General features: G+C 50.2%; 1 protein-coding gene across 6 annotated transcripts in view; it reads right to left on the bottom strand.

The window, feature by feature from the left end:
• Positions 1-1,588: 1,588 nt before the first annotated feature.
• Positions 1,589-26,522, bottom strand: part of ZNRF1 (zinc and ring finger 1) — a 93,194-nt gene continuing 68,260 nt past the window's right edge. The window contains exons 2-5 of one of the 6 annotated variants that reach the window (XM_026495228.4): positions 14,912-15,007; positions 5,082-5,187; positions 3,390-3,481; positions 1,589-1,809 (exon numbers count right to left, since the gene is read on the bottom strand). In XM_026495228.4, coding sequence (XP_026351013.1) covers positions 3,424-3,481; positions 5,082-5,187; positions 14,912-15,007 — 260 coding nt within the window. In that variant the 3' untranslated portion in view covers positions 1,589-1,809; positions 3,390-3,423. Of the gene's footprint in view, positions 2,671-3,389; positions 3,482-5,081; positions 5,188-14,911; positions 15,008-26,522 lie in introns of all 6 variants that reach the window. The other 5 variants (XM_044382510.3, XM_026495230.4, XM_057314248.1 and 2 more) reach the window with 5 other exon arrangements.

Here is a 26,522-nt window from a genome sequence, read left to right as displayed (position 1 = left end):
TTCGGGCAGATTCTCTGACCCTCACGGTGACCTCTGAGCTGGGCGACTGTCCCCACTCATATGTGGTCGAATCTGAAGTTCAGAAGAGCAAAGTTGTCGCCCCAAGATCATTCTGCCAAATAGAAAAGCCCACATGCAGACAGTTTAGAGCTCATGCTCTTGCCACCATGGGGACTGTTGCTCCCTGGGGTGGGGGGGTCCCCACCCCAGGTGGGTCTGACATGAAGGCCCAGGCTCAGACTCACAAATTCTTCTTTAGCATTTCTCTGAACATGCCGAGCGTGCTGGTGCCTTGGTTCCCATTTGCCCACTGGCCTGCAGTGCCCTCGCACAGCATAGGTGCCTTGGGAAGCACGTGAAGTTAGAGGACTGCAGAGCCAGGGTCTGGGGGAGTCAGGGCCCACAGAAGCAGCAACACTCTAGAGGCCCGAGGAGGGGTGTGAGCATAGAAGCTTGGAGGTATCTCCCTCCAGAGCTTTCCTTCCCAGGCTCTGCAGGAGGCTCTGGAATGCCGCTCCAGGAGCCTGTCTGGCATGGGGACAGAGGCCGGGCATGCGCCGCTACCCCCTGCTCCAAGCTTCCCGCCCAGCTTGAGGTGTGCCAACTCTTGTGAGCCCGGAGTGGCTGGTTCTAGTTCAAGGGCTCTGAGCTGGCTCAGCCCCAAAGCAGGGCCTCTTTCTGGGCCTCAATGAAGCATGCCCATGAGTCAGCACTGAGAGGCAGACTGAGCAACAGGCAGGGCAGGACGGGGCGTGGGATGGGGAGCTGAGGATGAAGGCGGGGACTGGGCCGATACCTGGAAGAATCCGCATCCTTGCAGCCTCCACTGGCTGCAAGATCTTTTGCCCCCGCAGATCTTTCCTGAAGAGTTCTGTCACAACCACTCGGCAGGTGATGGCAGGTGGACTCCATGATGCTTGGGAGAGTCAGTAACCCGGAAGGACTCGGGTCTGACCTGCCAGGCTTCCTCTGCCCAGGCAGGACTGCTCTGAGGACCACTTCACACTCATGTAGTGCCAAGTAGCAGCCTGGAGGAAGGCTAAGGAGGTAGGTGAGGGAGTGGGGGGACAGGCCTTCAACTCCCACTTCCTGATTGTGTAACAATACCTCATTAAAATAAAGTCACACAGTGCATCTTTTATTAGACATTTTAATACCATATCAAAACACCTTGACTAATGAAGAAAGCTTTTCCCCCAAGCTTTGAACATTTTTTTAAACATTTTATAAGGGTTTTTTTTTTGTATTTTAATATATAAATACAGAAACCTATCTTGCATGGGCTGATGCCACGTATGAACATCAATGGCTAAAATGTTCTCAAACAGAGTGCCTGAAAACAGGGATAACTGTACATATTCCTTTAATAAGTCTTTTGTCTGTTTAAGTTTTCTGGAAAAAAAAAATCCACAAGGGTCTAAGAAAAATGTTCAGGCATTTTTGCAGGACACTTGTGATTGTTAAACCCTCTGAACTGACCAGAACCAGGAGAGAAGGAGGGAGAGGAAAAGGGAAAGGAGAGGAGAAGGTCCTCGATGGGTGCTTTTTGGCAATGAAATTACATATCGGGGTCCCAGGGGGAGAAAAGTGCAAAACCAAGGCAGAAAAATGGAGGGGGGAGAAAAACCAACCAAAAAAACCCACAAAAAACAAAAAAACCACCCAAGGCAGAGTGGTTGGTGACAGAGAGGGCGGCTGGGGGGCGCCGGGCACAGGAGGAGACCGTGTGCCTGCTCCCATGACGTCAGAGCGCGCGGCCCCGTTCGTCTCTGTCACTGAGTGGGCTCTAGCTGGGCAGCAGACAGCAATCTGTAAACATCACGAGGGAAAACATCAGTCGACACTAGACTTTTTTTTTTTATATAATTTTCTTTTTTTTTTTTTGTAAACACTTTAGACAGACCCACAATGCCTTTCAAAGGTGTAAAAGAAAATGCCCTTTCCCTCCTGGGATGAGGGGTGAGGGGAAGGATAGCAGTTGATTCTTCTCTCAAACTCGCTCTCATCCAATTTGGTGTCCTCAGGGAGAAAGGGAGAACCATTCTCTGGAAGTCAGTGCAGAAGGGGTGCCCTGTTCCCACTGGTGTCCCCAGCTCAGCTCTGCCCGTGTCGGATGCCTCCTCTCAGGAACGGGGGCTGGCTGTCCCTGTGTGGACCGGAACACGTAAGTCGCGCTCTGGCGGCCAAGGCCGGCCGCGTGCATCCCGCCGAGGCTGGCCAGGTGTCCGTGGTTCCGCTCTGGGGCCCGAAGCCAAACGTGCCGTCGGGGTTTGGACTCCCTCTCCGGCGCTGGCCCAGTCCCTCTGCCTCACTCTCACCCTTGCTTTTTCTTCTCCCCATGTCCTCAGTTTTTGAGGGGAAGGTAAAAAGAGCAAATGTCCCTGATTTGTCTGACATCATCAGCTGTTCTGGGAGTTTACTTGGAATAAATAAAATAAACCTAATGAAGAACAAAGGAAAACAAAACAAACAAAAACGAGAGAGAGAGAGAGAGAGAGAGAAGAAAAGAGGCCCCCAAACCTTTGGATGTAAGATGAGGTGGAGTCAGGGTTTTGGTTTCTCTGGGAGTTTTGTTTGTTTGCCAGAAAAAAGAAAGTGCCAGCCCAGAACTTGCAAAGGACAGGTAGGATGGGGGACAGGAGAGGATGGTCAGCAGAGAAGCAAGGTGCCCTGGGGAAGAGACGGGGAGTCAGACTGCATGGTTCAATAGGGGACCACGTGTGCACATCTGGTGGGGAAGATTGTGCCGGCCTGCTGCAGAGATTCATCTGGAAGCGCGGTGTGTGTGTGTGTGTGTGTGTGTGTGTGTGTGTGTGTGTGTGTGAGTGAGGCAGGTGGCCTGCAGGCGGGAGGAACCAGCAGTGACATGATCACGGATGAGTACCACAGAGGACAGTGTACTGTCCCACAAGCTGTCTTGTTTAATTAGTGGGATGTCCATACAGGGAGTGAGGTTATCCCTCTAGCCCCAAAGAAGCAGAGACTCTGAGAGGCAGGACTTGCCCTCACCACCCCTCAAGCACAAGGTGGAGTGGGTCACAAACCCAGTGTCTGGTCCCAGAGCTTGTGCTGCTGCTTCTCCCACCTGGCACATTTCACGGGATCCTTCTGAACCTTCTTCAGGGAGACTCACTTTAGATGTCTGGAATACACTGATCTTTTCCCAAGAATCTACTTTTACTGAGCAGGCTCTCCTTTATAACCTTCTGAGTTCGTATTTCCTATCCTCCCCTTCTACCACGCCCCTCACCCCCCAGTAGAACCACTAACTGGTAAAATACTCCCCTCTTGGTGGGGTGTGTAAGGGCAACTGAGCTCCCTATCTTCCAGGCCCCAGAGTCAACTGACCCCAGGCCTTGAGCCTGGAGCACCCCCAACCATGGGCTTACCTTTGAGAGGAGTCGGCAAGTGAGCCCAGCAGGGTCAGTCTGCGGGATGTTCTGGACAAGATCTGTTCACTTCAAACCATGAATCTATGCAACTGAGGCAGGGAGGTGGCAAGGGGAGACACGTTACTGCTGACCAGGCTGTTCCTTAGGGGGCATTCTCCAAGGGTCAGGCTTCTAAGCAGGGGTTTGCTAAATCTCACTCATGAGGACCTCAGGGGGAAAAAAGTGTGTCCCCAGACATCCACTTTTTGAAGCAGGAAGGAGAACACCAAAACTGATCTTGGCTCAGCCTGAGGCATCAGCCTAGTGTGGCAGGCATAGGATTGGGTGGATCTGGGCACTTCAGGAAGCAGGGAGTATGGACCTGAGAGGGACTCAGGCCTCGCCTGCACGGAGCCTGGAGGGGGGCAAAAGCTACCAGGGAGAGGGTGAGAGTAGGAGGGCCATGCAGGCCAGTGAGCCCACCATCTCTTGGGCTTAAAGCACAAGGAGATGGGAACCAAGGCCCAGCAGGCTGGCTGTTGCTCTAGCTCTGGGGTCCTGAGAGCCCCCTCCTCGGTCACAGGGGCAGCCTTGAGGCTTCCTCCCTGGTGGGACTTCTCAGGAGACCCCCAAGCTCTACATGGCTTGGTCAGTTGTGGTCAGTGGATGGCACGGAGCCTTTCCTGGAGAAGGTGGGAAGGAGAGGACCAACCCTTTGGCTCAGTGACGTTGCTGGGGAGGGCCAGACAGAAGGCTGACCATGAAACCCTGGTCTCCAGTGTTTATAGAAAGGGCCATCTGAACCAGACAGAGAACAGAGATTGCCCTAAGACAGCTTTCTGATTTGTAAGCCAATATCTGGGTATTTCCAAACACAGGAACCAGGTAGATAATTTGCATAATTCTCCCCCAGAGCCAAAGATTTCCATCTTCTGGTCCTGAGTGGTGCCTCCCTGGGGCACTGGAGAAATCTGTGCTGGGCCCAGGCCTAGACCCCCTCCCCTGGGGCCGACCTCGAGCCTCTCGTGCACCAGCCACATCTGTGTGCCCGGCACCACAACTGCGTCGTGGTCAGTAGCCCGTGAGGCAGGCTTTGAAAAAGCCTGTGTGTCCGAAGCAGCTCTGGGACTCGAGGAGCCAAGAGCAGATGGCACAGAGTGTCCTCCCATCTTGGGTAAGGAGGTGTCTTCTTTCTAGCTGGAGACAAGAACGAGGCTCGTGCTGGAGCCTGAGGACGACTCCCAGCCCTGCTAATTCTAGCAGCTTTTAGTGCCGTGGCTGCACAGGTCGGGGCTATTCCTGCCTCTGGCCCTCTGGGGAGAGAAGTAGGGGTGGGGGCAGCACACACACCCCTCCATGCTATCTCCCTGGCGCAGACGACAGTCCTCACACTGTGGAGCAGAGGGGCCCATGGAGGAAGAAAGGGCTCAGGAAGATGGATGCAGAACCCACCTTCCAGGTGAGATCCTAAGTGCCTCCAACCTGGGGGGCTCTGCAGGTCTCCCTGTCAGCCAGCACCATCCAGGCCATCAAACCAGAGACCTGCTCTGCCTCTGCCCTACTTAGAGCCCCTGGTGGGAGGAGAGGTCACCCCACAACAGAGGGGACCGAATGGCTAGCAAGGAGGGTCTCCCCTTCTCTCCCCCAGCTACACAGGAGCCCTCTGGGATCTCAGATAGGGCTGAACTAGTCCTGGTGGCTCTTTCATACCTTTTGTGATAAATGCACAGGCAGGGCAGCCTGGCTATCGTGTCCCCCTGAAGCAGCTCCTCCAGGCAGATCACACACTCACCCGCGTCTTTCGTCAGCACGTCATCTGCAAAAGGGGGGACAGAAGAGAGTGGGAGAGGGTCAGTCACCAGCAGACAGGTGGCACAAAGCAGGCACAGGTCTAGGAACTGGCTGGGACTGCTTGGGTCACCCAAAGTGAGCAAGGCTGTGTAGGCGACACAGGAGACCAAGGGGTACTATGACCTGAAGGCCCTCACTGCAGAGACAGGACATGCACACCGCACACCAATCATCTCAAGACAAACTAGGATTAATCACCAAGTAAGTGGCCAGGGGATGGAGGGTGGAAAGGGCTCCGGAGGAGACAGGCATGTAGCCGAGGCCAACTGCTTCCCTGGGCAGACCTTCCCCCAAACACACACGTGTACCAGGTGCACGGAGGTCCGGTTTGGCAAAGCACGGTGAGGGGGTGCAAGGAAAGAGGGAATGGAAGGGGCAGGAAGTCTAGCGATGGCTCAGGCGAGCACGTCCACAGCAGCACTGTTCACAACAGCTGACAGGTGGAAACCACCCCAGGCCCCTAGCTGGGAACTGGATTAACAAATGGGATCTCTCCATACAACGGAGTATCACTCAGCCGTGAAAAGGGACAGAGCACCGATGCAGGCTGCAGCGTGGATGGACTTGGAGAACATCACGCGAAGTGAAGGAAGCCAGACACAAAAAGTCACCTATCAAACGACGCCCTTCTATGAAACATGCAGCAGAGGCCAATCCGGACAAGAAGTAGGCCTGGGGCAGGGGGCAGGAGAGACTGAGGGGGGGTGACTGTTTTATGGGTAAGGGGTTTTCTTTCAAAAACTGTTAACTAGACGGAGAGGGTGGTAGCACGGCATTGGGAAGGTCCTAGATGCTACTACGACTCAATTTAAGAAAGAAGAAGAAAGGAAAGGAAGGAAACTACTGCACATCCCAGGCCCCTCACACAGCCACGGCTGGAAAAGCCCGAAAAGAATCAGGGGAGCACCGTGGCTGGGGCAGCAGCCCCTTACTACATTTCTATGACATTCTGGTGCTGGCAACTCTGTGAACAAGCTGCAGTCTCAGGATGGAAGTCATAGTCTCACAGGGGAGGCGGACAAGAAAATAGACATGAACAGCACACGAATTTCTAGGAAGCCTTATGATGCATACAAGCTCAGTTACGAAGGTATGGCTGATGCCCTACCAGGGTGGGGACCGTTCAGGGAAGGGCATTTCAGGCAAAGGGAACAGTATCCGTGCACTGGGAACAGCAGGAAGTTTGCTATGGTGTGTGCAGAGAGACGTGGGGCCACAGTGGGGGTGGGGGTGGGTGAGACCGATACCCCCAGGACGAACTCGTGTTCTGCACTGCTGCCTCGGCTTCATCTGGTTCACGGCGAGGCCCTGGAGATGCATTCCAATCACAGCTGGTCTCTGCTGACTCCTGGAGAACGGGCTGGAGAACGGGCCGGCAGAGCTCAGAGATGGGGAGCCCACTCTGGAGGCCAATGCAGCAGTGCAGGAGGGAAGGACTCGGGGCCTGCACTAGCCACGGGGGCAAGGAGGGATGGATGGCTCACGCGCGTCACAAGGAGAGGGGACCCAGGAAGAGGAGGACAGGCATGAGAAGGGAGTTCAGAGGTGGGTGGGAGGCACTGACCAGGCGTCTCCACTGGGACGCACTAAGGAAACCTCCAGGAGTCCACTGGAGTCCAGATCTGGGGTTTAGAAGAGAGACATGGGTGACAGGGGTAGAAGTGGGAGAGAGATTCAACTGAAATTCAAGAAGGCAGAAGACAGAACACAAGGTTAACTCTAACATCTAAAAGGCAGGTGCAGGGGGAAAAGCAGCCAAAGTTACTCAGAAGTTCCCAAAACCACAGGAGAAATACCGAGAGTGGGGTTATGGATGTGAAGAAAGGTGAGCTGGGAGCCGAATCAGTTCCTCACTACTGATAGATCTCACTGGTTCTCGAGCACTGCCAGTGATACATACTGAGATCGTGAGTGTGTGTGTGCGCACGCGTGTGTGTCAATTTCACGAGCAAGGCAGGGCATACGTGTTACTCCCATTTTGCCAAGCATCTTGCCTAAGTTGGGGGTCCGTGAGTGGTAGTGCAGGGCCTGGAACCCTTCACTTGGTGCCCCCCTCCCTTGCTGTTTCTGGGTACTCTGATTATTCTGGTGGGAAGGGAAACATCTGGGACCCAGAAAACGAGGCTTCTTCATGGCCTAGAGAGCTAAAGTGCCTCAAAGCTTCCCATCAGGAACCCTGAGGAAAAAGCCGAAGACAGGACCAGTTCAGTACAGACGTTCCTGTGCACAGGAGCTGTGAGAGAAGTCACTCTCAGCTGCCCGGCCACGACAGCCTGGGGTCATTTCCTGCTAACATCAGGCTAACTAACTTACAGGCCCACCTGAAAGGGTGACGAGAACAGAAACCAGATGGCGCATCATCAGTCGGCCACTGGGGTGTCACCTCAGACTCCGAATGTGGCAAGTGGTGGATCGGTAAAAGGGCGTGATCCCATTTCCTAAAGCACCCGATGCCCTCCATACTGAAATAAGTGTGCATCTGAATGTTCGTGTAAGCACAGAAAACATCTGGGAGGATCTACATGTCAATGGTGGAGGAAAGGAAGACTAGAAGCAAAATGTTTTTATGTATTTTTAAGATTATTTGCACACGCATTACCTTTAGAATTAAAAAACCCAAGAAGGCAGTGCACTGGTGTTTTCGTTTGGCTCTGAGACACATGGACAGGTGAAGACAGAGCCGTGTGACTAACCAAGTGCAGGAAAACACAGACGCCGGACGGGGGGGGGGGGGGGGAGGATTTGGGTGTTCACAGAAAACCCTCAACCTCTGCTGGATGTCTGACATTTTCATAATAAAGCATTGGAGGAAAACCCCCCAATAAAGATGGGAGGAAAACCAGTGTGGCTTTGAGAAGGCAGAGCCGCGCTGCAGATATTCCTGGGCGCTGACTTCTGCCCTCTCGGCCTCAGGTGTCTCATTGGTAAAGTGAGTTTGGGCCCAGCTACCTCTCATGTGCTTCTCTCCACACTTAGGGATGAGTTCCTAACCTCGTGGTGCAGTAAGTTTACAGACGCCAAGTCAGTGTCCCTTGCATGCCCCCCCTCCCCAACCGGCACCCCAGCTGTGAGGCCAAGGGGCGGGTTAGAATTCCCTTGGGTCCCAAATAGCTTCCTGCCCGGCCAGCTGTGCTGTCCACCTGCGCCGGCTCCAGGCCAGGGCACACGTGACAGAGATACGGAGTGGGAGCTGGGAATGGAGGTAAGACTCGAGGTTTGCTTCTTCAACAGGAATGGACTCAACCCTCCTCTCTCTGCATACTGGATGTCACTATGGGAAGGGGAGGGCGTAGGAGACAGGAGGCACAAGGGCGGTTCTTTTTTCTTACCAAGGACTCAGGCTTGAGCACATGAAGGTCAGATGCATTTTCTTCCTAACAATCAATTACCAGCACAGAACACTCTGCGAGGCACATTGGCAAACAGCGCCGTGCTGCGCCTCACCAGCCAGCTTGGGGCTGCAGCACGGGTGGGAAGAAACTGTGGGCTGCCCCACCCCGGCTGGCACACAGTGGGGAGCACATTTCACTGGGGCCTAGATCCTAGCTGCAAAAGGGGGCCTGGAGTGGCGAGGGCAGGGAGGAGTTAGAGGCCGGGAACCCGACAGTGTGGGGAGGCCAGCGGTGTCCACACCCAGCGCGGTGCCCGGGGAGAGGCATTCTTCCCAGAGCGGAAAGCAGGAGGTACACAGATCCGGTCACAGGCCTGAGTGGGCTGAGTAAAACTTCCTGTCCCAATCCCTGGAGCTCTGGAATCAGCAGCCCATCAGTCCCTGGGAGCTCAGCAGGGGAGTGGAAATAACTGAAACTGATGCCTGGCTATCAACAGGTTCCTACGGGATTTCCACGGGATTTCCATACTCTTCCTGCAGGAGGCTGCAGTGTTGGTGTTGGGGACCTCCAGGCCCGAAGCCAAGGACCCTGGGCCTGGCACAAATTGAGGCCACCTGGTAGACAGACACAAATGTCCCTTGGCATCCTCAGGTACCCACAGGACGGGGTCTCAATGGATGCTGGTTGACAAGAACACATTAATGAAGCTCTGCTTTCTGCCTTTTTCTTACTGGCTCCTAACCACCAACCCCCGCTCCCCTGCCCCGGGCCCCACTCCACCCAAGCTTCCTGATGCCCTGTGCAAAGCCAATGTCACTGCCCAAGCGGGACTTTAGAAGTGTTTGGTCTGGCTGGGGGTGGTGCTAAGTGATGCCAATGCCTGTCCCTCCAACTAGACCAGGGAGCCAAACTAGAGGCAAAGCTCTCTGGTGCCACAGCGTGGGGAGGGGGCGTGGAGGGTGATGCCTGGGCAGGGGCTGAGGTGGGGCAGCGGTGGGAGGTGACTTGCATACTTCTGTTCCCTTCCTGAGATACAGGGGGAGCACTCTGACAGCTGCTGTTTGTCACAGAAAGATCTAGGAGGAGAAAAAGTAGGCTTCACTTCTTTGGGGCCAGCTGTATGCCAGGACTTCACAGAAACATCTCAGTGAATCCTAAAGATCCTTTGGGGGGGGGGCAGTGTCTCTGAATCAGCTCATGTAACTGGTAAGTGGCGTTCCCAAGACAAGTTCCTTCTACTCGGCCACCTTACCTCCTTTCTTTAGAAGACCAGGCAATAGGGTCTTTTCCCTATGGGGCTGGAAAACACCATCCAACTCACAGTTTCAGATCCTTCAATTCTTGTAGAAATGTGCACGTGGGGCCCAAGAAGGAGGAGCCTAGATGTAGGGAGCTGCACTGCTGCCCTCTGAGTGCCACTGTGAGGCTTCGCTGCCCTGTGGAGAGCCCCGGCTCCCACATTCCCCAGAGGACCCACAGAGCCGCTGGCGTCATGGAGGGGGCGGGAAGGCCCAAACAGCTGCGGATCCATTTCTGCCAGCATCCTGGGGGGCAGGCTGAAGTTGGTGCAGCTTGGAGCCCCCAGCTGAGAGCAGGACCATACACAGTGCATTTCCCCTGGCGCCTAACAGCAGTCAAGGCCCTAGTGGGAAGGAAGGTAGGAGCCAGAGGGAGAACCCCTAGCAAATGACACAGACTCCGACTCCACCTCCTGGCCTCATTTCCAGCCCAGGGCAGCAGAGCCTGGTCCTGCAGCTTCCTCAGCAACATGCAGAGCTGCCGGCCCGTCTCCTGGGGGCTGGGGAGGGGCAGTGCCACCAATGCCAGGTCTTGCCAGCTCCCTTCTTGGGAGATCTCCAGGAAAAGGGGCATCCCCAGGTTATGGAGCGTGCTCCAATTGTTTTGGTGGATTGGCTGCAAGGATGGAAGCCCAGAGAGGTCAGCCATTAGAGCTCAGGCCTGGAGGGCTTCATCATTACTGGGGCTCCCCATGGGGACCCCACTCAGTCCCTTCTCCTGTAGCCACCTGATCGCGGTGTCCCCACTGTGGTGAGCCCCTGTGGGTCTCCTGCTCCCTGACTCCTTACTCACCCTGCTGGAGCTCCCTCCAGCCTTCCCTCCTGTAGGAGGGACACCTCTGAGTCTGGCACTGCTGCAGCATCTAACACTAGCCCATGGCAGGGCCCACTGGGCTGGGCACACTCCTTGGCCAGGACCTGGTTCCTCCAGGGCTAAGAAAAGGCACTTATATCCCAACCACAGGGTCTCAGCAGGGACGCAGGCCAAATAAGCACCATTCACACAAGTCTGCTGGCTCGGGTTAAACTAGCGGGAGATATTCCTGCTTTTAGGAGAGTCAGATTCCCTCTCCTTTAAAGAAACTTTGTGTGACACACAGCATTTTCAGAGCCCTCAAGTTGGGGGAAATGACTTCTGGCAGAGAAGAAGAGAGAGAGAGGTTAGGACCTAAGAAGCAGGGCGTGGGTCAGCCTCCAGAAGAGAGGTGAACATCTCCTGAAGCCACTGTGATAGCCACCAAGCTCTCCTTAATACTGCTGGCAAAGGAACCCGAGACACCCCAGAATCTCCTGGGGCCACGGACCTCCTGGTTGGTCTTGGAATCAAGGCCCCCTAAACTTTCCATGGACAGCTGGCCATCTAGCATGTTCTAGCATGCTAGTATTAGGACTCTCTTCTGTTCACAACAAAATCAGGTCCCCAGCCCATCTCAAGGCTCATTCTGCTAGCTGAGCAATGTGAAGGTCAAAATTTGACTGCAGATTCTTGAGGGCGAGCTCCCCGGTCTCAGAACTACAAACAGATGTTGGAAAGGGAGAGAAATTAAAGGCACATTCAAGCTCACTGCATTTACCCACAAAAGTGGGACCCACCAACTCCTCCCTCATTTCCTAGGGGTCCTAAGTTCAGAGCGGCCCGTGGATGAGGAGAAGGAAGGATGGAACATCAGTGCCCTAGGGTCTGGCACCCTCCCTGCACCCTCAGCCTGGGGTAGCCACTCACAAGCCTTCCTAGGCAGGTGCTTACCCTGGGAGCACCAGCTCCTGCTCTTCACATTCCTCTTGAGCACTGGGTAGACCAGTTAAACTAGTCTTGCCTTTCCTAAGTTGGCTTTTTTTTTTTTTTTTTTTTTTTTTTAAATCTGGCAGGCCGCTACTGGAGGCTTTCCAACCCACGGCTCAGGCCAACCCTCATAATAAGAAAAATACTACTTTCTATCTGCCTCATTTAGGAGGTTTCTACTTTTTTTCCTTTGGTGGTTAACTAAATTTCATCTTATATAACCACTGTAAATTTTCTAGAAATTTCCCCAATTAGTGCCAGCAATTACAGAAAGTGTGTGTATGTGTATGCAGATGAGAAATCTCCAGGGGAGTGACCAGGAGTTCTGGTGAATCTTTATGAAAAAACAGCACTTTGCTCTCTATCCACTAAGAAAGACTCATCTTGCCCACTTTCCAGAAGATTCTGGGAGCTCCACACTTGACAGACTCTTTAAGTCTCCTCACATTTCTTTTTAATAGAAAAGATAAAGTGAAGGTGGGGAGGATGGGATGGGTGGGGAGAAATCATGGGTAAAGTATGTTATTGGCAAAACCAAAATAAACACCCAGAGGTCCTGACTTGGGTGGCCTATGGCCCCTGAAAGGCCTGTCCTTTATGTGAACTAGAACAGGCCCTAGACCAGCTCTGAAGACTTCCACTCCACACACACACTCGAGGTGGCAAACGCCTTCTCTTATTTGGAAGGTTCAGACATCTTCAGCAAACAGAGACTGGCTACTGGGAGCCCAGCCATGAAGGCAGTAAGTGTCCAGAGAGAGGCCAGCCATCATTTCTGAAGCATCTTCATGGCCTTAAGTCAAATTCCACTGACAGGACCAGATGTAACATGCCTCTCCTTGCCTCTGCTGGGAAGGATTGGCTTTTGCAAAAGAGAACCTTGAGTTTAAAGCCTCTAGTTTACACACACACACACACACACACACACACACACACACACACTCACTCTCTCTCTCTCTCTCACATCCTGAAGGGGTGGTTTTCAGTTAGAGGAGGAGGGGAAAATGGGACCAGAATGGGAACAGCTGCAGTTCTGTCTCAGGCTGGTTGGCCAACTTCTTCTTCCTCTAAGGGGATTCTGACTCTGAGTGTGACTTCTGTGGGTGGCACAGGCTCAGGCTGGGCTGCCAAGCCGGCTCTCCCATGGAAGTGAAAGGGACAGGCAGAGGGGGCCCTGCCCTGACTGTGGGCAGGGAGGAGAGCTCCGGGAAGCACTGGGCACTTATAAGGCCCTCACCTTCTCTGTTCTTCGAATGGGGCATGTGGGTACCTCTCACTCAGGTGGCCCCAAGAGCGCTCTGTCCTCCACAGCTGCCCTTGCAAAGTTCTCCCTGATGATGTCAAGAGCTCAGTCCTCTTGGATGGAGCCCACTCTGAGGCTGCTTTGTGTTCTTGACAGCAAGGCAGTGTCAACAGAGAACTCTCCCCAGCCACCCACAGGACAAAAAGCGGTCTTCATGAGGGCTCTGCACATGTGGAGAATAAGTGAACACAGTTTCTGAGGCCATGGCTGGGGAGGGCTGTGGGCCATGGGAGAAGACACGTCTTCCTCCATGGTCCCAGGCAGAGACGAGGAGCAGAACAAAGTGGAGCTGGAGCACCGTTTACGGAACGTACACTGACGAGTCTGACAGGACGCCCAGAGCTCACATGACAATGTTTCACAGAAGTGGCAGCAGTCAATGTCCAGGGACAGGGAGAGGCTGTCCCTGGATAGAAGACGGGCTTCCTGGGCACCAGGTGGGAAATAAAGGGGAAGGAAACGCTGGGGGCAGAGGGAGGACCACAACTTGCTCTGCAGCCGGTCCTCCCACCCGAGCAAAATGACCAGACTGAGGGTAGTTGAGACAAGAAGGTAACTGGCCTGCCCACACGCATGCAGGGTCTTTCGGCTGAGCTAGTAAATAAGAGATAAGAGAATAGTAGGGTGTGTTTTTAGGAGAAGGAGTAGATCAGATTTGTCAGATGTACTTTGCAGGAACAATCTGGAATCATCAGGCCTCCCTAGGCTAATGCTGTGTGGAGCCAGGAGTGTATCTGGGTCTGAGGAGGCAGGAGGCCAAGGACAGCTCTGGAAGGAAAGTCTACTCAGGAAACTTTCGTCGTCAGGATGGGGCTCAAGTGATCCCAGGCTCACCTCCCATCCAGTCCACAGACTGAGAAATCACAGAGTTCATCCCCAGCACTGCTAGGACTTCAACCCCAGAAAGCAGCCCTGTGACAGGGCTGGAACACACCCCCCTCAGATCCAGTGTCTGTTCCTGCAGAAGATGCATTTCTCCGGTGGACAGGGTCTGAAGACCAGAGTAAGCACACAACAGTGGCAGACCAGAGTGCTGCTGGTGGCCCACGGTGCCCAGCACTAAAGAGAGGTCAGTCCACTCTGGAAAATGACGAGCAGAACCCCACGCATGGGCTCACATCCTTGAGGGTGACTGTCTCGATCGATGCCAGCTGTAACTTCCTGAGCACTGACCGTGTGCCAGGCTCTGTATTGAAAGGTTTGAGAGGTAAATATCTTACTTTATTCTGATAGAAATCCTAAGAGTCATGTTGCTGACAGTCCCATTTCATGGACCAGAAAACCAGGGCTCTGCTAAGCTGAGCAACTTGTCTAAGACTGTACAGTGAGTAAGTGACGGAGGCAGACTTGGACTTCAGATCGGCTGGGTCACAAATCTTTACCCACAGCATACCAGGCTGATGTGGACACTTCCTTCATCCACAGAGGTACCGCGTTTTACGGGATGGCCTGGCCTGGTGATTCTAGCCCTGCTGCACTCACTGCTCAGCTCTGAGGCAGCCTCCAAGGTAGGAAGCAGTGTGGCCTTGGTGGACCGACTAGGTAGCAGGTCAGCATTTTTAATCCCTGAAGGGTGTCCACTTACTGAACTTATTCTGCTGTGCACACCAGCGGCACAGGTGCCTTCTCCCCTGAGGAGGTGGCGTTCCCCCCGAGCCCTCTGTGGGCAGGTGTATAAATGGGCAAAGGCTGCATCTCCCAACCCGAGGTCCGAGGAACTCAGGGGCAAAAGGCCTACCTGACAACCAGAGAGACTGTCCGGTGCAGTGGGCCTGGCCCCTGGGCCTTCCTTCCTGTTCTACTCTGCTTCCTCCCCAGCTGCTGCACCAAGACTCTGTGACCAGCCGATGCCTCAACGCTGTGCAGGCATCCCCGCCGGAGAGCGCGGCGTCACGCTGCCCAGAGCCACGTGAACTCGAGGCTCCCCCCCGCCAAACACCCTCACTCGGAGGCTCCCCCCGCCAAACCCTTACCGTTGTAGGAGAGGCGAGGTTTGCTCAGACACATTATAAAGTGCATTTCCATCTCATCAGAAGCCACAGACTTGGAACAAATGGGGCACTTGAAACCTGAAAGAGAGGAAAACAGTATGAAATGCTTCCTCCAGACCAAGCACACCCACAATCAACACAGAGGCCCTTGGATAGCTATGGCCACGTGGGGTCAGAGTCAACATGGAGAACTGCAATCTAGATACACCCGGTCTCCCCTTTACTAATTCTGTTATTTTACCACAGCCTCCCAACTCCCACTGTCCGGACAGTGCTGTCCCTGCCACAGGCCCCTGGGCAGCGAAGCTTATCAGAAGGCACTGGCAGCTGGTTTGAGTATTTACCTTGAGACCCTTTCCCAAGGGGGTCTACTGGGCAGCAGGAATAGGGAGGAACGCAATCAAGGCAAACAAATCATCAGTCTTTGAATAACAAAGCGTTTAATGCCCTTCCTCCTCACAGCCCTCAAACCACTTGGCTGGGCCACCTGTGGGAGGAAGCCCTACCGCCAGGTCAGCACCTCCATCCCTCCCCCGGCTCCCCCACCCCCTGGAACCAGGTAGCACCTCCCTCCCTCACCCAGGGCACCCGGCCTCCCTGTGGCTCAGGCAGCTGTCCTCTGAGAGCGTGGAGCAGCAGGGTGGCCCTCCGGAGTACTCCCAGATGCCATGCGCGCCTTGGCCATATGCCACTAGGAGTAACAGCTGTTGCACAACGCCCGGCGAACACGGGGTGGTGTGACCCTACTGTCCCGCTACCAGGGGTGTCTGGACTGCTTATACATCCAAGCAGTTTTGTCAGAACTGTACCAATATTGGAGATTTCCACTGAGAATCTTCTGAGCTGAACTCCATTAAGCAAACCCAGTTCCCTGACTTATTTTCAAATGATCGGTTATTTTCCATTCTACCAAAAAGATCTATTACCATTGGAAAGTTATTACTTATTTGTTCACATCAAATTTCACACATTGCAGCTTCCCCCTTCTGTGACTGTAATTCCTACCCACCCAGCCTGGATCTCCTAGGTCCAATACAGCACATGTAAATCTTGTGAAAATTTGACTCTCCTGTTTACTTGTCAAAGTGTTCCATGCACAGTTTCACTGGATATTGGTAATATCTGTTGGCAACATTTCCTATGAAACAGACAAAAGGCAGAGGACTTGTACTGACTGTTAGCTGCTACCGGACAGAGGAGGAGGTCACACCTTTCTTCCCAGGGCCTTGCTCATTCTCTATGGAAACCCTGGACTTTGACAGCTGCAGGTGCGGAGACAGGAAGCAAGCCAGCTCCTGTGTTCCATGTAAGGCACAAGCACTTTGCTTAAAGTCTTCTCCAAACTCTGCTCTTTTCAGTGATAATGAACTACAGGACCAGACAGAAAATCCAGGGCCTGGTTAACCTTGGACAAAATGGACCTCAGACTCCGTGGCATAGTCCCCATTCCTGACCCCTCCCCTCCAAGATCATGAGCATCCTGTGTCTCAGCTAAAAAGTCTTGCAAGTGCTATCAATCCAAGGATTCTGGCCAAGCTTTGAGTGAGGGCTGTACTTTCTGATCTCTGGGTGGTTATGAATCCATCAATAACAAAACCAGAAGACTGAAAAGAAACATGGTGGGGGGAGGGTCCATCCTCAGTTTTCTGGCAAAACCAGATCTCAAATGTACCAGGCTGATTCTTTTCTAACCCAGTTTAGAAGTCTACAGACCCAGTGTGACACACGTGGTGGACAGGTGAGTAATGAACTTGAGTATCGTACAACGAGGATGTCTCCACATCTACCCTAGGTCCCTCGGCAGCCTTGCCTCTGCCCTCATGTGCGGGCCGTGCAAATAAACCAGTATTAAGTAAGATTTCACAGAATAACCAGCCACTGGGAGATTGTCTCATTTTCTTCAGGAGATTCCTCCTTTTTCTGACTCAAAAGATCAAGGCTTTATGATACCTTAAATGACTATAGGACATTTCTCATTTAAATTTATTACGTTAGCACCCTGTCTGCAGGCTGAGGGCTCAGAGCTGAGGGCAAGCCAGGGTGGCTGCTCTCTGGATCAGCTCCTCCAACACCAGGCCTCGATACAGTCGCTGGGGGTGCTAAAGTGAACTGTTACTACTGATAAAAGGTCTTACGCCTCGCATTACTCACTTTTCTGATAACCTAGAACAGACTCATGGTCATCACTATAATAGCACCAATCACCCCTGCATCCCAACATGACTCCTTGAATGCAGGACAGGGAGTCGAGTTATAGTTGAGGTACTGGGAAGCAGGCCACCCAACGAGAAGGTCTACAAGGAAATGTCATCGGACATTTATGTCCTAGAAAAACAGACCAAGGTGATACTCCCAGGTTTAGGCCAGTGCCCTCATTGTAAAGAGAAAGAGGTCTTGAGGAAGACTCGGGCTCAAATACTTGAGGGGGCGGGGCTGAGACCAGTCAGATTTCTTAGCTGGTCATCTAAAGTCCTTTCCATCTGGGAAGAAGGAGCCGACTACACATGTGATATTGTGATTTACAATAAGAACTACGTATTTGGTCTTCGTCCTGTTTTTGGCACAGAGTTCCTAACACCCTGGGAATTTCCTAACATAATAAGACCAATAGTATTTGGTCTTTTGTCACTGGTTCCTGAAATAGCTCCAGAGCCATAAGGTGAAAGGAATGTCTTGTTGTTCATAACAAGTCCCTTTCAACCACACCAAAATTTATGTTAATGAGGTGACTTTGGGAAAGTTCCCTGGTAAACTAAGCATGGGGGTTAGTTGTAAGAACAAACCAGCTGATTAGAGGGTCTAAACTTTTGGTCCTCCTCCTCAACCTCTGGGGAGGGGAGGGAGCTAGAGATGGAGTTCAATCACCAATGGCCAATGATTTCAACAATGTTATGCCTATGTAATAAAGCCTCCATAAAAACCCCAAAGGATGGTGCTCAAAGAGCTTCCAGGGCGGTGAACACATGAAGATTCAGGAAGGGTGGTGCTCCAGGACAGGGCATGGGGGCTCCATGCCTTGTCCCCTACCTTGACCTCTGTAACTCTTCCATCTGGCTGTTCCTGAGTATATCCTTTTATAATAAAACAGTAATCAAGTACGTGTTTCTCTGAGTCCTGTGAGCTGCTCTGGCAAATTAAATGAACCCGGGAAGGGGGTCATGGGAACGTCTGATTAAGAGCCAGTCAGGCAGAAGCAGAGGTGACAACCTGAACTTGTGTGGGGTCTGACGTGGAGGTAGTCTTGGCGGACGGAGCCGTTAACCTGTGCGGTCTGATGCTTTCCCCGGGTAGACAGTGATGAAATTGGGTTAACTGCTTGGTGGTGCTGGGAAAACACCTCAGAACAGCGTTTTAAGAAAGAGGTGGGTTGGGAAACGTTACATTGGGAGAGGAAGCACCACTTGCCTGACCTTCCTCTGGAATGGGGGGGGTGGGGTAAGGATCAAAAAATAACTCAGGGTCTATTACGTGAGTGGGAAATGACAAGATGACCTGGGTTTTCCAGCTTCCAGATACCTGGGACCTCCGTTTTCTCATTGGAAAAAAAGAGGACTTTGCCTCCTTCTTGCAAGGATCAGGTGAGGTAAGAAACCTGAAAGCACCCAACGAAGAAGCTAATCAAATGTATCATCAAGCCCGGCAGCACTGAACGAGGAGGAAGGAAGAGGAGGGCTGGGCAAGGATTTGGGGGGTTGGGAGATGGGGGTGGCAGAGCAGGAGGGCACAGAGGACACAGGTCACGTAAAGTGTGCCGGGAGCAGGGGCAGTGGCCATCTCTACTTGTCCCATCTGTTTCCTCAGAACTTCTGGAGCACCGTGCATGGTACTTCCCATACTGCCCGTGTGGACCGAGGCTCCCCGTTCAGCCTCTGTGGCTCCCACTCTTGCACGCGATGACAGACAACAGCTCACATGTACTGAGCCATTACTGTGACCAGCCACCGGGCCGTATGTGTCTCCTCATTTACGAGATTATGGAGCAGGTACTGCCGTTAACTCCACCTCGCAGAGCTGGCACACAGCACCCAGAAGCCTGAGTGCACCGCGTGTGCCCTGCTTGCCGAGCTGTGCGACAGGCGGGCTGGTCTAAGGAGGAACCGTTCTATGGCCAAAGGAACATAAACGCCACACAGACGCTGGGTATTACTAAAGAGTAACTTCAAATCCTCCACACTGTCCCAGCATTTTCTTCTGAAGCACTGTGGGCCTGGATTATCCCATAAACGGAAACAATTGAGAATTTTTTTCTTCCCGGGCATTGTGTTAACATGGAAGGACAGAGCTGTGCTTTCTGCTTGGCACCAAGCCAGTAGTGCCAGAGTTTGCAAATTACCTTTTAAATAGAAGATAAAGGACATGAGGTAAGAGGGCTGGAAAAACAAGGAGAACTAAGGGTAAAAAACTTATGTCCCCATGTCCCCACCTTCTTTCCTGAAAGGTCATGGATGATCAAGAAGGATGCTACCACTCTACTGCCCCAATCTTTTCTTGTAAATGTCCAGCCACGATTCAGCATCAACAGCCCTACGGAATGATAAATACTATGATCTTTATAAGCTATCTGAAGGTTAAAATGTCTAGGAAATTCTGATCCCACTTTGGAAAAAAGTTCAAGCCAATTTAAAGTCAGCCCTGTGGACAAAGACCAAGGTCCACAAAGTCACCCGATCGACGAGATTGAGTCAAATTTCAGAAGAGCCCTTCATCAGCACTCAGGAAGTGTGTATAAGACATGCTTTCTTTTCCCTCCTGAGAAAGCTACAGGTAGAGCCTTTGGGACGCTGCCTGCCTGCGTGTGAGACCTGACCGCCCAGCGCACCCTGGGAGCTGGGAGGCAGACGGCACGCACACCCAGCCGCTTTACCTCTCCCTATCTTATTTGCTGTCAGAGGCAGCGCCCTGCACGTGCTGTGTGCCACTGTCAGAGTGAAGTGCCGGCTAGCCCTGGCTTGCGGGCCAAGTCCGACAGCGGTTCCTCTAAGCCGTCATGTGCTCCCACCCGGCTGTGGCAGAGGCAAGGGAGTTATAGGGTTCCTAGACCTTCTCTGCCAACCTCTCAAAATGAGGAAGGAAGGAATGACAGGGCACTGAGGGGAATGTGTCTGTAACCCCCCAGTTCTGCACCGGCTGGGCTCTACCAAGCAAACGCTGCTACAGGATTCCCCCACCCCAATCTAGAGGAGCCCTTCTAATGGGGACCTTACTTCTGTTCTTTCTCGTCATCAGAGCAGCTCAAAATTATACAGCCAGATCAGCCCACGAGAGTGTGATCAGCCAGAGCCCAGCTGCTTCCTGTCTTTCAACAGCGGATTACGTAAATGGGGGAATCCTCAGCTGGGCTACAAACCAGAGCTCCTGGGAGAAGACAAACCCCTACTCGCCACCCAGTGCAGGGCCTTGACCGCTGTAACCCCAAGGTCAGGGTAAGTCCACTGGTAGGCAAACCAAGAGACCCTGGGAATGTGCACATAGTCATGTATGGTAAGCATCTTCCTGCACCCGGGTCCTTCCCGGACTGACAGGGCAACTGAGGGAAGGCAGGAGCAACTGGCCCAAGTTACCATCCTCCCAGTCCTCCACAACATTCATCTTGGGATGTCAATCAGTTTTTCTCCTTTCCCAAAACTGCAACCTTCTCCTTTAAGACCTGATTTCTCGGGCGGGACGTGTGCTCCGCATGTTGCCCCAGTTCCCTCCCTGACCCTCCCTCCTATGCTGATGCGCTATTTTAACGATGCCCCAGTTCTGCCTGTCTCTGGGATCACCTAAAGGGAGAAGAATCTAAAGCACCAACCAGGGAAAAGGAAGCCAGGCCGTCCAGGCAGGCCCTCCTGTCCCGGGGAAGAGGGGCTGGTGTAGATTCCCCTCACCCAGGGGCTCAGAGAGAACCACCCTCAACGCCACATCCCTACTGTTCAGTTCCTAGTTTCCAGCCTGGATCTTTCCCTCTCACATCCTGTGGTGCTTGTCTGTGAAATGACACTTCACTAAATGCATTTGGTAAAATGGGATTTTTAAAAAAAGATTTTATTTATTTATTGAGAGAGAGAGAGAAAGAGAGAGAGGGAGGGAGGGAACACGCACAACTAGGGGGAGTGGCAGAGGGAGAAGCAGACTCCCCGCTGAGCAGGGAGCCCAATGCAGGGCTCGATCCCAGGACCCTGAGATCACGACCTGAGCTGAAGGCAGACACTTAACTGACTGAGCCACCCAGGCGTCCCTGTAAAATGGGATTTATTACAAAAGAAAGATGAAGGGGAAACATGGGATGACTTTCTTTGACATTTCTATATTGCCGAAGAGATGTGTCCCCAAGAGCAGAGGCTGTGGATATCACATTCTTCACACATACTTTCCCGCCCAACCCCTGAGAAATAAGTGGAAACCAATGCACAATTTATGAGATGGTAAGGCACTCTTGCCTGGAGAACATTCTGGACTAGGAAAAGGCCCAGCAGTTCTGACTTGCTTCTTTCAACACCTCTCTTCTGGACTCAGCCTCTGCAGTTCCATTCCAGGGACTGAGGCTCACCTGTTGCCTCAGGAGCCAAGAAGATTCTCATAAGTGGATATTAGAAGACAGCCACGCTGACACCTAAAAACAGTTTAATGTGTATGTGTGTGTTTGTGCACGTGTGTTTTAACATGTCTGTTGTCATGGTTAACTCTATGTGTCAACTTGGCTGGGTCATGGGGTGCCCAAATATTTGGTTAAACATTACTTCTAGGTGTGTTTGTGAGGGTGTTCCTGGATGAAATTAACATTCGAATTGGTAGACTAAATAAAGCAGATCGCCTTCCCCAATGTGGGTGGGCATGCCCCAATACACTGGAAATGCTGAACAGAATAAAAGATGGAGAAAAAGAGGTTTTGAGCTGTCTGCTTGACTGATCTGGGACACTGGTCTTCTGTCGTCAGACTGGGACGTAGAGTATTGGTTCTCCTGGTTCTCAGGGCTTCAGACTCAAACTGAACTAACTCCAGAAGGCGTTCCTGGATCTTGAACTTGCAGATGACAGATCATGGAATTTCTTAGTTTCCACAACCGCATGAGCCAACTCCTTACAATAAATCACTTTCTCTCTCTTTCCCTTTCTCCTTCCCCCCACCACTGGCTCTGTTTCTCTGGAGAACCCCAATCAATCTATTTACTAAATTGCCAAACAATAAAATTTAAAAGACTGGCAACATCAAGTGTTGGCGAGGATGTAGAGCAACTGGAACTCTCAGGCATTGTTGGCAGGAGCCATTTTGGGAAACGGTCTGGTAGTTCTTTATAAAATAAAACATATACCTGGCCTGGCCTAAGCAACTCCTCCTTTACATAATTAGCCAAAACAAATGGAGACTTATGTCTACAAATAGATGTTTGTAAGAATTTTCATCACAGCTTTATTCATAACAAGCAAAAACTGGAAATAACTCAACTGTCCATTAACGGAACGGGTACACAAACTGTGGCATGATGGAATACATTGGAACACTACTCAGCAATAAAAAGCAATGACTACTGATACATGCAACCACATGGATAGATATTAAAAACATGCTAAGGAAGGACCCAGAAGAGCACATATTATGATTCCAAATGTATGAAGATTTACAACAGGGAAAACTCTGTAGTGGAAAAAATCAGAACAGTGCCCATCTCTAGGAGGTAGGAATTGGGCAGAAATGAACTGAAAAGGGGACGAGAGACCTTTTCGCGGTGATGAAATGTTCTATATAATGAAGAGGGTTTGGGTTACACATATGCATGTACATGTCAAAATTCAGTGAAAGTACACTTAAGATTTGAGATTTCATTGTTTGTAAATTTTACCTCAACCAGAAAAAAAACTAAGCAAATACTGAAATGTAGCTAATGATATACAAGCTGAAGCATTTAGAGCCACATGTACTGACGTGTGCATCGAAATGAAATGCATCAAAAAATGATGCATAAGTTAAATTTCTTTCTGCTTTTCTGTACGTTTGAAATTTTCATCATAAACCACCAAAAAAAGTATCAAGCAGTGGTGTGTGTGTGTGTGTGTGTGTGTGTGTGCGCGCGCGCGCGTGTGGGCACACACTAATTCAGCCACAGCAGGTCAAGGAAGGCCCCTCCGAGAGGGAGATAGGTGCCAGAGAACTTGGTGTGTTAGGACAGTGAGGGTCAGGTTCACAAGCACAGTAAGTACCCGGGGTGGCAGGTGACAGTGGGGACATGCTCTCTTACTGTCTATGCTCAAATGCCTTTCTTTTATTTTGATAGCTGAATGGGTATCTTGTCTGGGTATAGGATTCTTTTTTCCCCCAGCTTTATTAAGGTATAATTAACAAATAAAATTATATTTAAGGTGCACAGTATGATAATTTGATACACATACACGTTGTGAAAGGACTGCCAAAACTGAGTTAACATATGCATCGTCTCACATATTTACCTTTTGTTTTGGGTGAGAACAAATCTTAGCAAATTTCAATCACACATTGCAGGATTTTACAGTTTTAGGTCTTGTACTAATGTCTTTAATCCACTTTGACTTGATTTTTGTGTATGGTGTAAGATAGGGATCCAGTTTCATTCTTCTGCATGAGGATAACCAATTTTCCTAACACCAATAATAGACTATCCTTTCCCCATTGGGTATTCTCGGGGCCTTGGTAAAAAATTAACTGACTGTATATGCATGGGTTTATTTTTGGCCTCTATTCTGTTCCATTGGTCTATGTGTCTGTTTTTATGCCAATACCATATTGTTTTTTATTACAATACTAATCATAGTAAGTAACATAGTTTGAAATCAGGAAGTGTGATGCCTCTGGCTTCATTCTTCTTTCTCAGGATTGCTTTGGCTATTCAGGATCTTTTGTGGTTCCATACACATTTTCCTATTTTTGTGAAAAATGCTACTTGAATTTTGATATGGATTGCACTGAATGTGTACATCACATTTTCACAGTATAAATTCTTCCAATCCATGAACACGGAATATCTTTTTATTTATTTGTGTCTTCTTCAATTTCTTTCATTAACATCTTATAGTTTTCAGTGTACAAATCTTTCACCTCCTTGGTTAAATTTATTCCTAAGTATTTGTTTTCGATGCAATTGTAAATGGAATAATTTTCTTAATTTCTTTTTCTGATACGTCATTGACTTTACTGAATTTGTTTATTAAGTGTAACAATTTTTTGGTGGAGGCTTAAGGGTTTTCTATACAATAATATTATGTCATCTGATATTTTACTTTTTCCTTTCCAATTTGGATGACTTTTATTTCTTTTTCTTGCCTAACTGCTCTGGCTAAGACTTCTAATACCATGTTGAATAAAAGTCTGCCTGAGTATAGGATTGCTGAGTTGTTTTCCTTTTTTTCCTCAATGGTCTACAGATAAAATTCTATCATATTCTAGCTTTTTGGTGTTGCAAATAGAAAATGTGATACCAGTGTGATTCTTTTTCCTTTGTAAATAGTATGTTCCTTTGGACTGAAAGCTTGAAAGATTTTCCTTTCATCCTTTGAGTTTAGATATTTTACCAGGATATGCTTAGACATGTCTTAGTTATTCCCCTAGTGGTAAGTCACGAGTGTCCTTCACCAAGTATTTCTAGTGTTCCTCCTTCTAGCTATACATTATAGTAGGATTGCACTTGCTTATTCCCTTTGAAGTTAAAGGTGAGGCTGTGATTTGCTATGGCTAGTGAAATGTGAGTAGAAGTAATGTATGCACTGCCAAGCAGACTTTAAGCACTAGCCCATGATTCACTACAGACCTGCACTGCTGCCTACCACCTCAGGTTCCTAAGTAACAATGAGCAGACCACCACTCCACGCACCCCCCGCCCCCAACCATGACCTGTACTGGATACTGTAGTGTGGGGAAAAAATGAATTTGTTGAGTTTAAACTACTGAGCTTGTGGAAGTATTTGTTATTACATTATCAATGTAGTTCTAGCCTGTCCTGACCAATACACTCTTCCTCTACCTTCTTCTCCTTCTATTATTCCTATTACTTGTATGTCAAATGTCTTGTACATCTTCCAGGTCTCTCATCTCCAATCTCTACCTCCATAACTTCTATGTCTTAGCATTTTCTCAGGAGCTTCAGCCTTTCTAACTCCTGAGTCATGGGTGCCTGCCCCGCTGCTTGGCTCAAATAGGTAAACAGCTGGTACTGTAAGTCAAAAAGATGAGACATGCATTCCAGCCACTATCTTCCCAGAATCCTCTCTGTCTGGATATTCACATTCTGCTTTTTAAATATACATACTTCCTTGCATCAGCAACAATCCACATACTTATCATTTTCAATGTCTATGTATTCTATAGTGATAATATATTGTGCTTAGCTTTTTTCTTCTATGGGTGTTTGGATTCCCAATTTTTACCTACTATAAAGATTCTTTCAGGAGTGATCTCCATTCTCTACTCCAAGCACAGTATATTCCACCCACAACATATTTTTGCTCTTTCTGGATTCTAGGCTGACTGGTTTGGAGGAAAGAAAATCATATCAGGAGTCAGAAGAACCAGGCTCTCCCTAGCACTAGCCAGGTGGCCTTGTGCAAGCTACTTAGCAATATTTGTATAGTGTCCAGTATTGTTCTAAAGCCCAACCAAAGATGGCTGTGTGAGTGTTCTGTGCAGAGAAAAAGACATGTGGAATGTGGGGTAACCATTTTACTAGGCTGCACTCAATATAGCTCAAATATACTGAGGCTTACTGTTAGATCTCCCTATTTCATTTCTTTGCCTGAAGAACAGGCTGACCCTACATATTCTGTGGACCCTAAGATGCCGTCAATTTAAAGAGACATCATCACAAACCTTCAAGAGGAAAAAAAAATAAAAAATCTGCCAATTATAACTTTAAGATGTGATTATATGATACATCCTGATTTTTGAGTTGTTAAATTGTGAAATGTATGTGCCTTAGAATCAGTGAATATATGAGGAATACATAGATGGATATTTAAAAATATATATAGACCAAATCCCAACCATATACCCAATACATTTGTTTATTCCTGTTCATTTACTGCAAATGAGAACAGGCTCAATGAAGATATCTACAGAGGGAACAAACAGAAGACCTGCAGGGTGTGCACATGGATAGGTGCCTGATGACATCAAACCCACCTTGCTGCTATAGCAACTCTAGGCAGGTGGAGCCCAACAGCAGCATTCCAGCCAAGTGAAGAAGAGGAAAGGCATTTGCCAGAACAGGAGCTATGGCTACTAATTGGTTTTGTTTCCTTTGACCCTATAACTCATTTCTTCCAGAGAGAGAGGCCCTAGAAAGCCCTAGAATGGGGTGACAGGGAGAGTGGGAGGTGGGGACATGATGGTCTGATGACCCAAGACTGAGCAAGTATGAATATGGAAAAGACAGAAGCCTCAGAGTGAGTGTAATCAAGTCCCCAACTAGTGGCCAGGGAAGACGAATGTCAAATATAATCCCTTGTCACCCGGCTAGCATGCTTAGGCAAGTTTAGGGGCATCCAATCATGATTCAGAAAAGCGTAAATATGGACTCCAGATGAACATTTGGCTTTTATTTTGGAAATGTCTTATTTGAAGGATGGACCATATATTACAGGAGTA

The sequence above is a fragment of the Ursus arctos genome, unplaced genomic scaffold (assembly GCF_023065955.2).
Source record: "Ursus arctos isolate Adak ecotype North America unplaced genomic scaffold, UrsArc2.0 scaffold_19, whole genome shotgun sequence".
In the NCBI taxonomy this organism is placed as follows: Eukaryota; Metazoa; Chordata; class Mammalia; order Carnivora; family Ursidae; genus Ursus; species Ursus arctos.
Note: the sequence above shows the minus strand (reverse complement) of the source record. Positions and strands in the feature narration are given on the sequence as shown.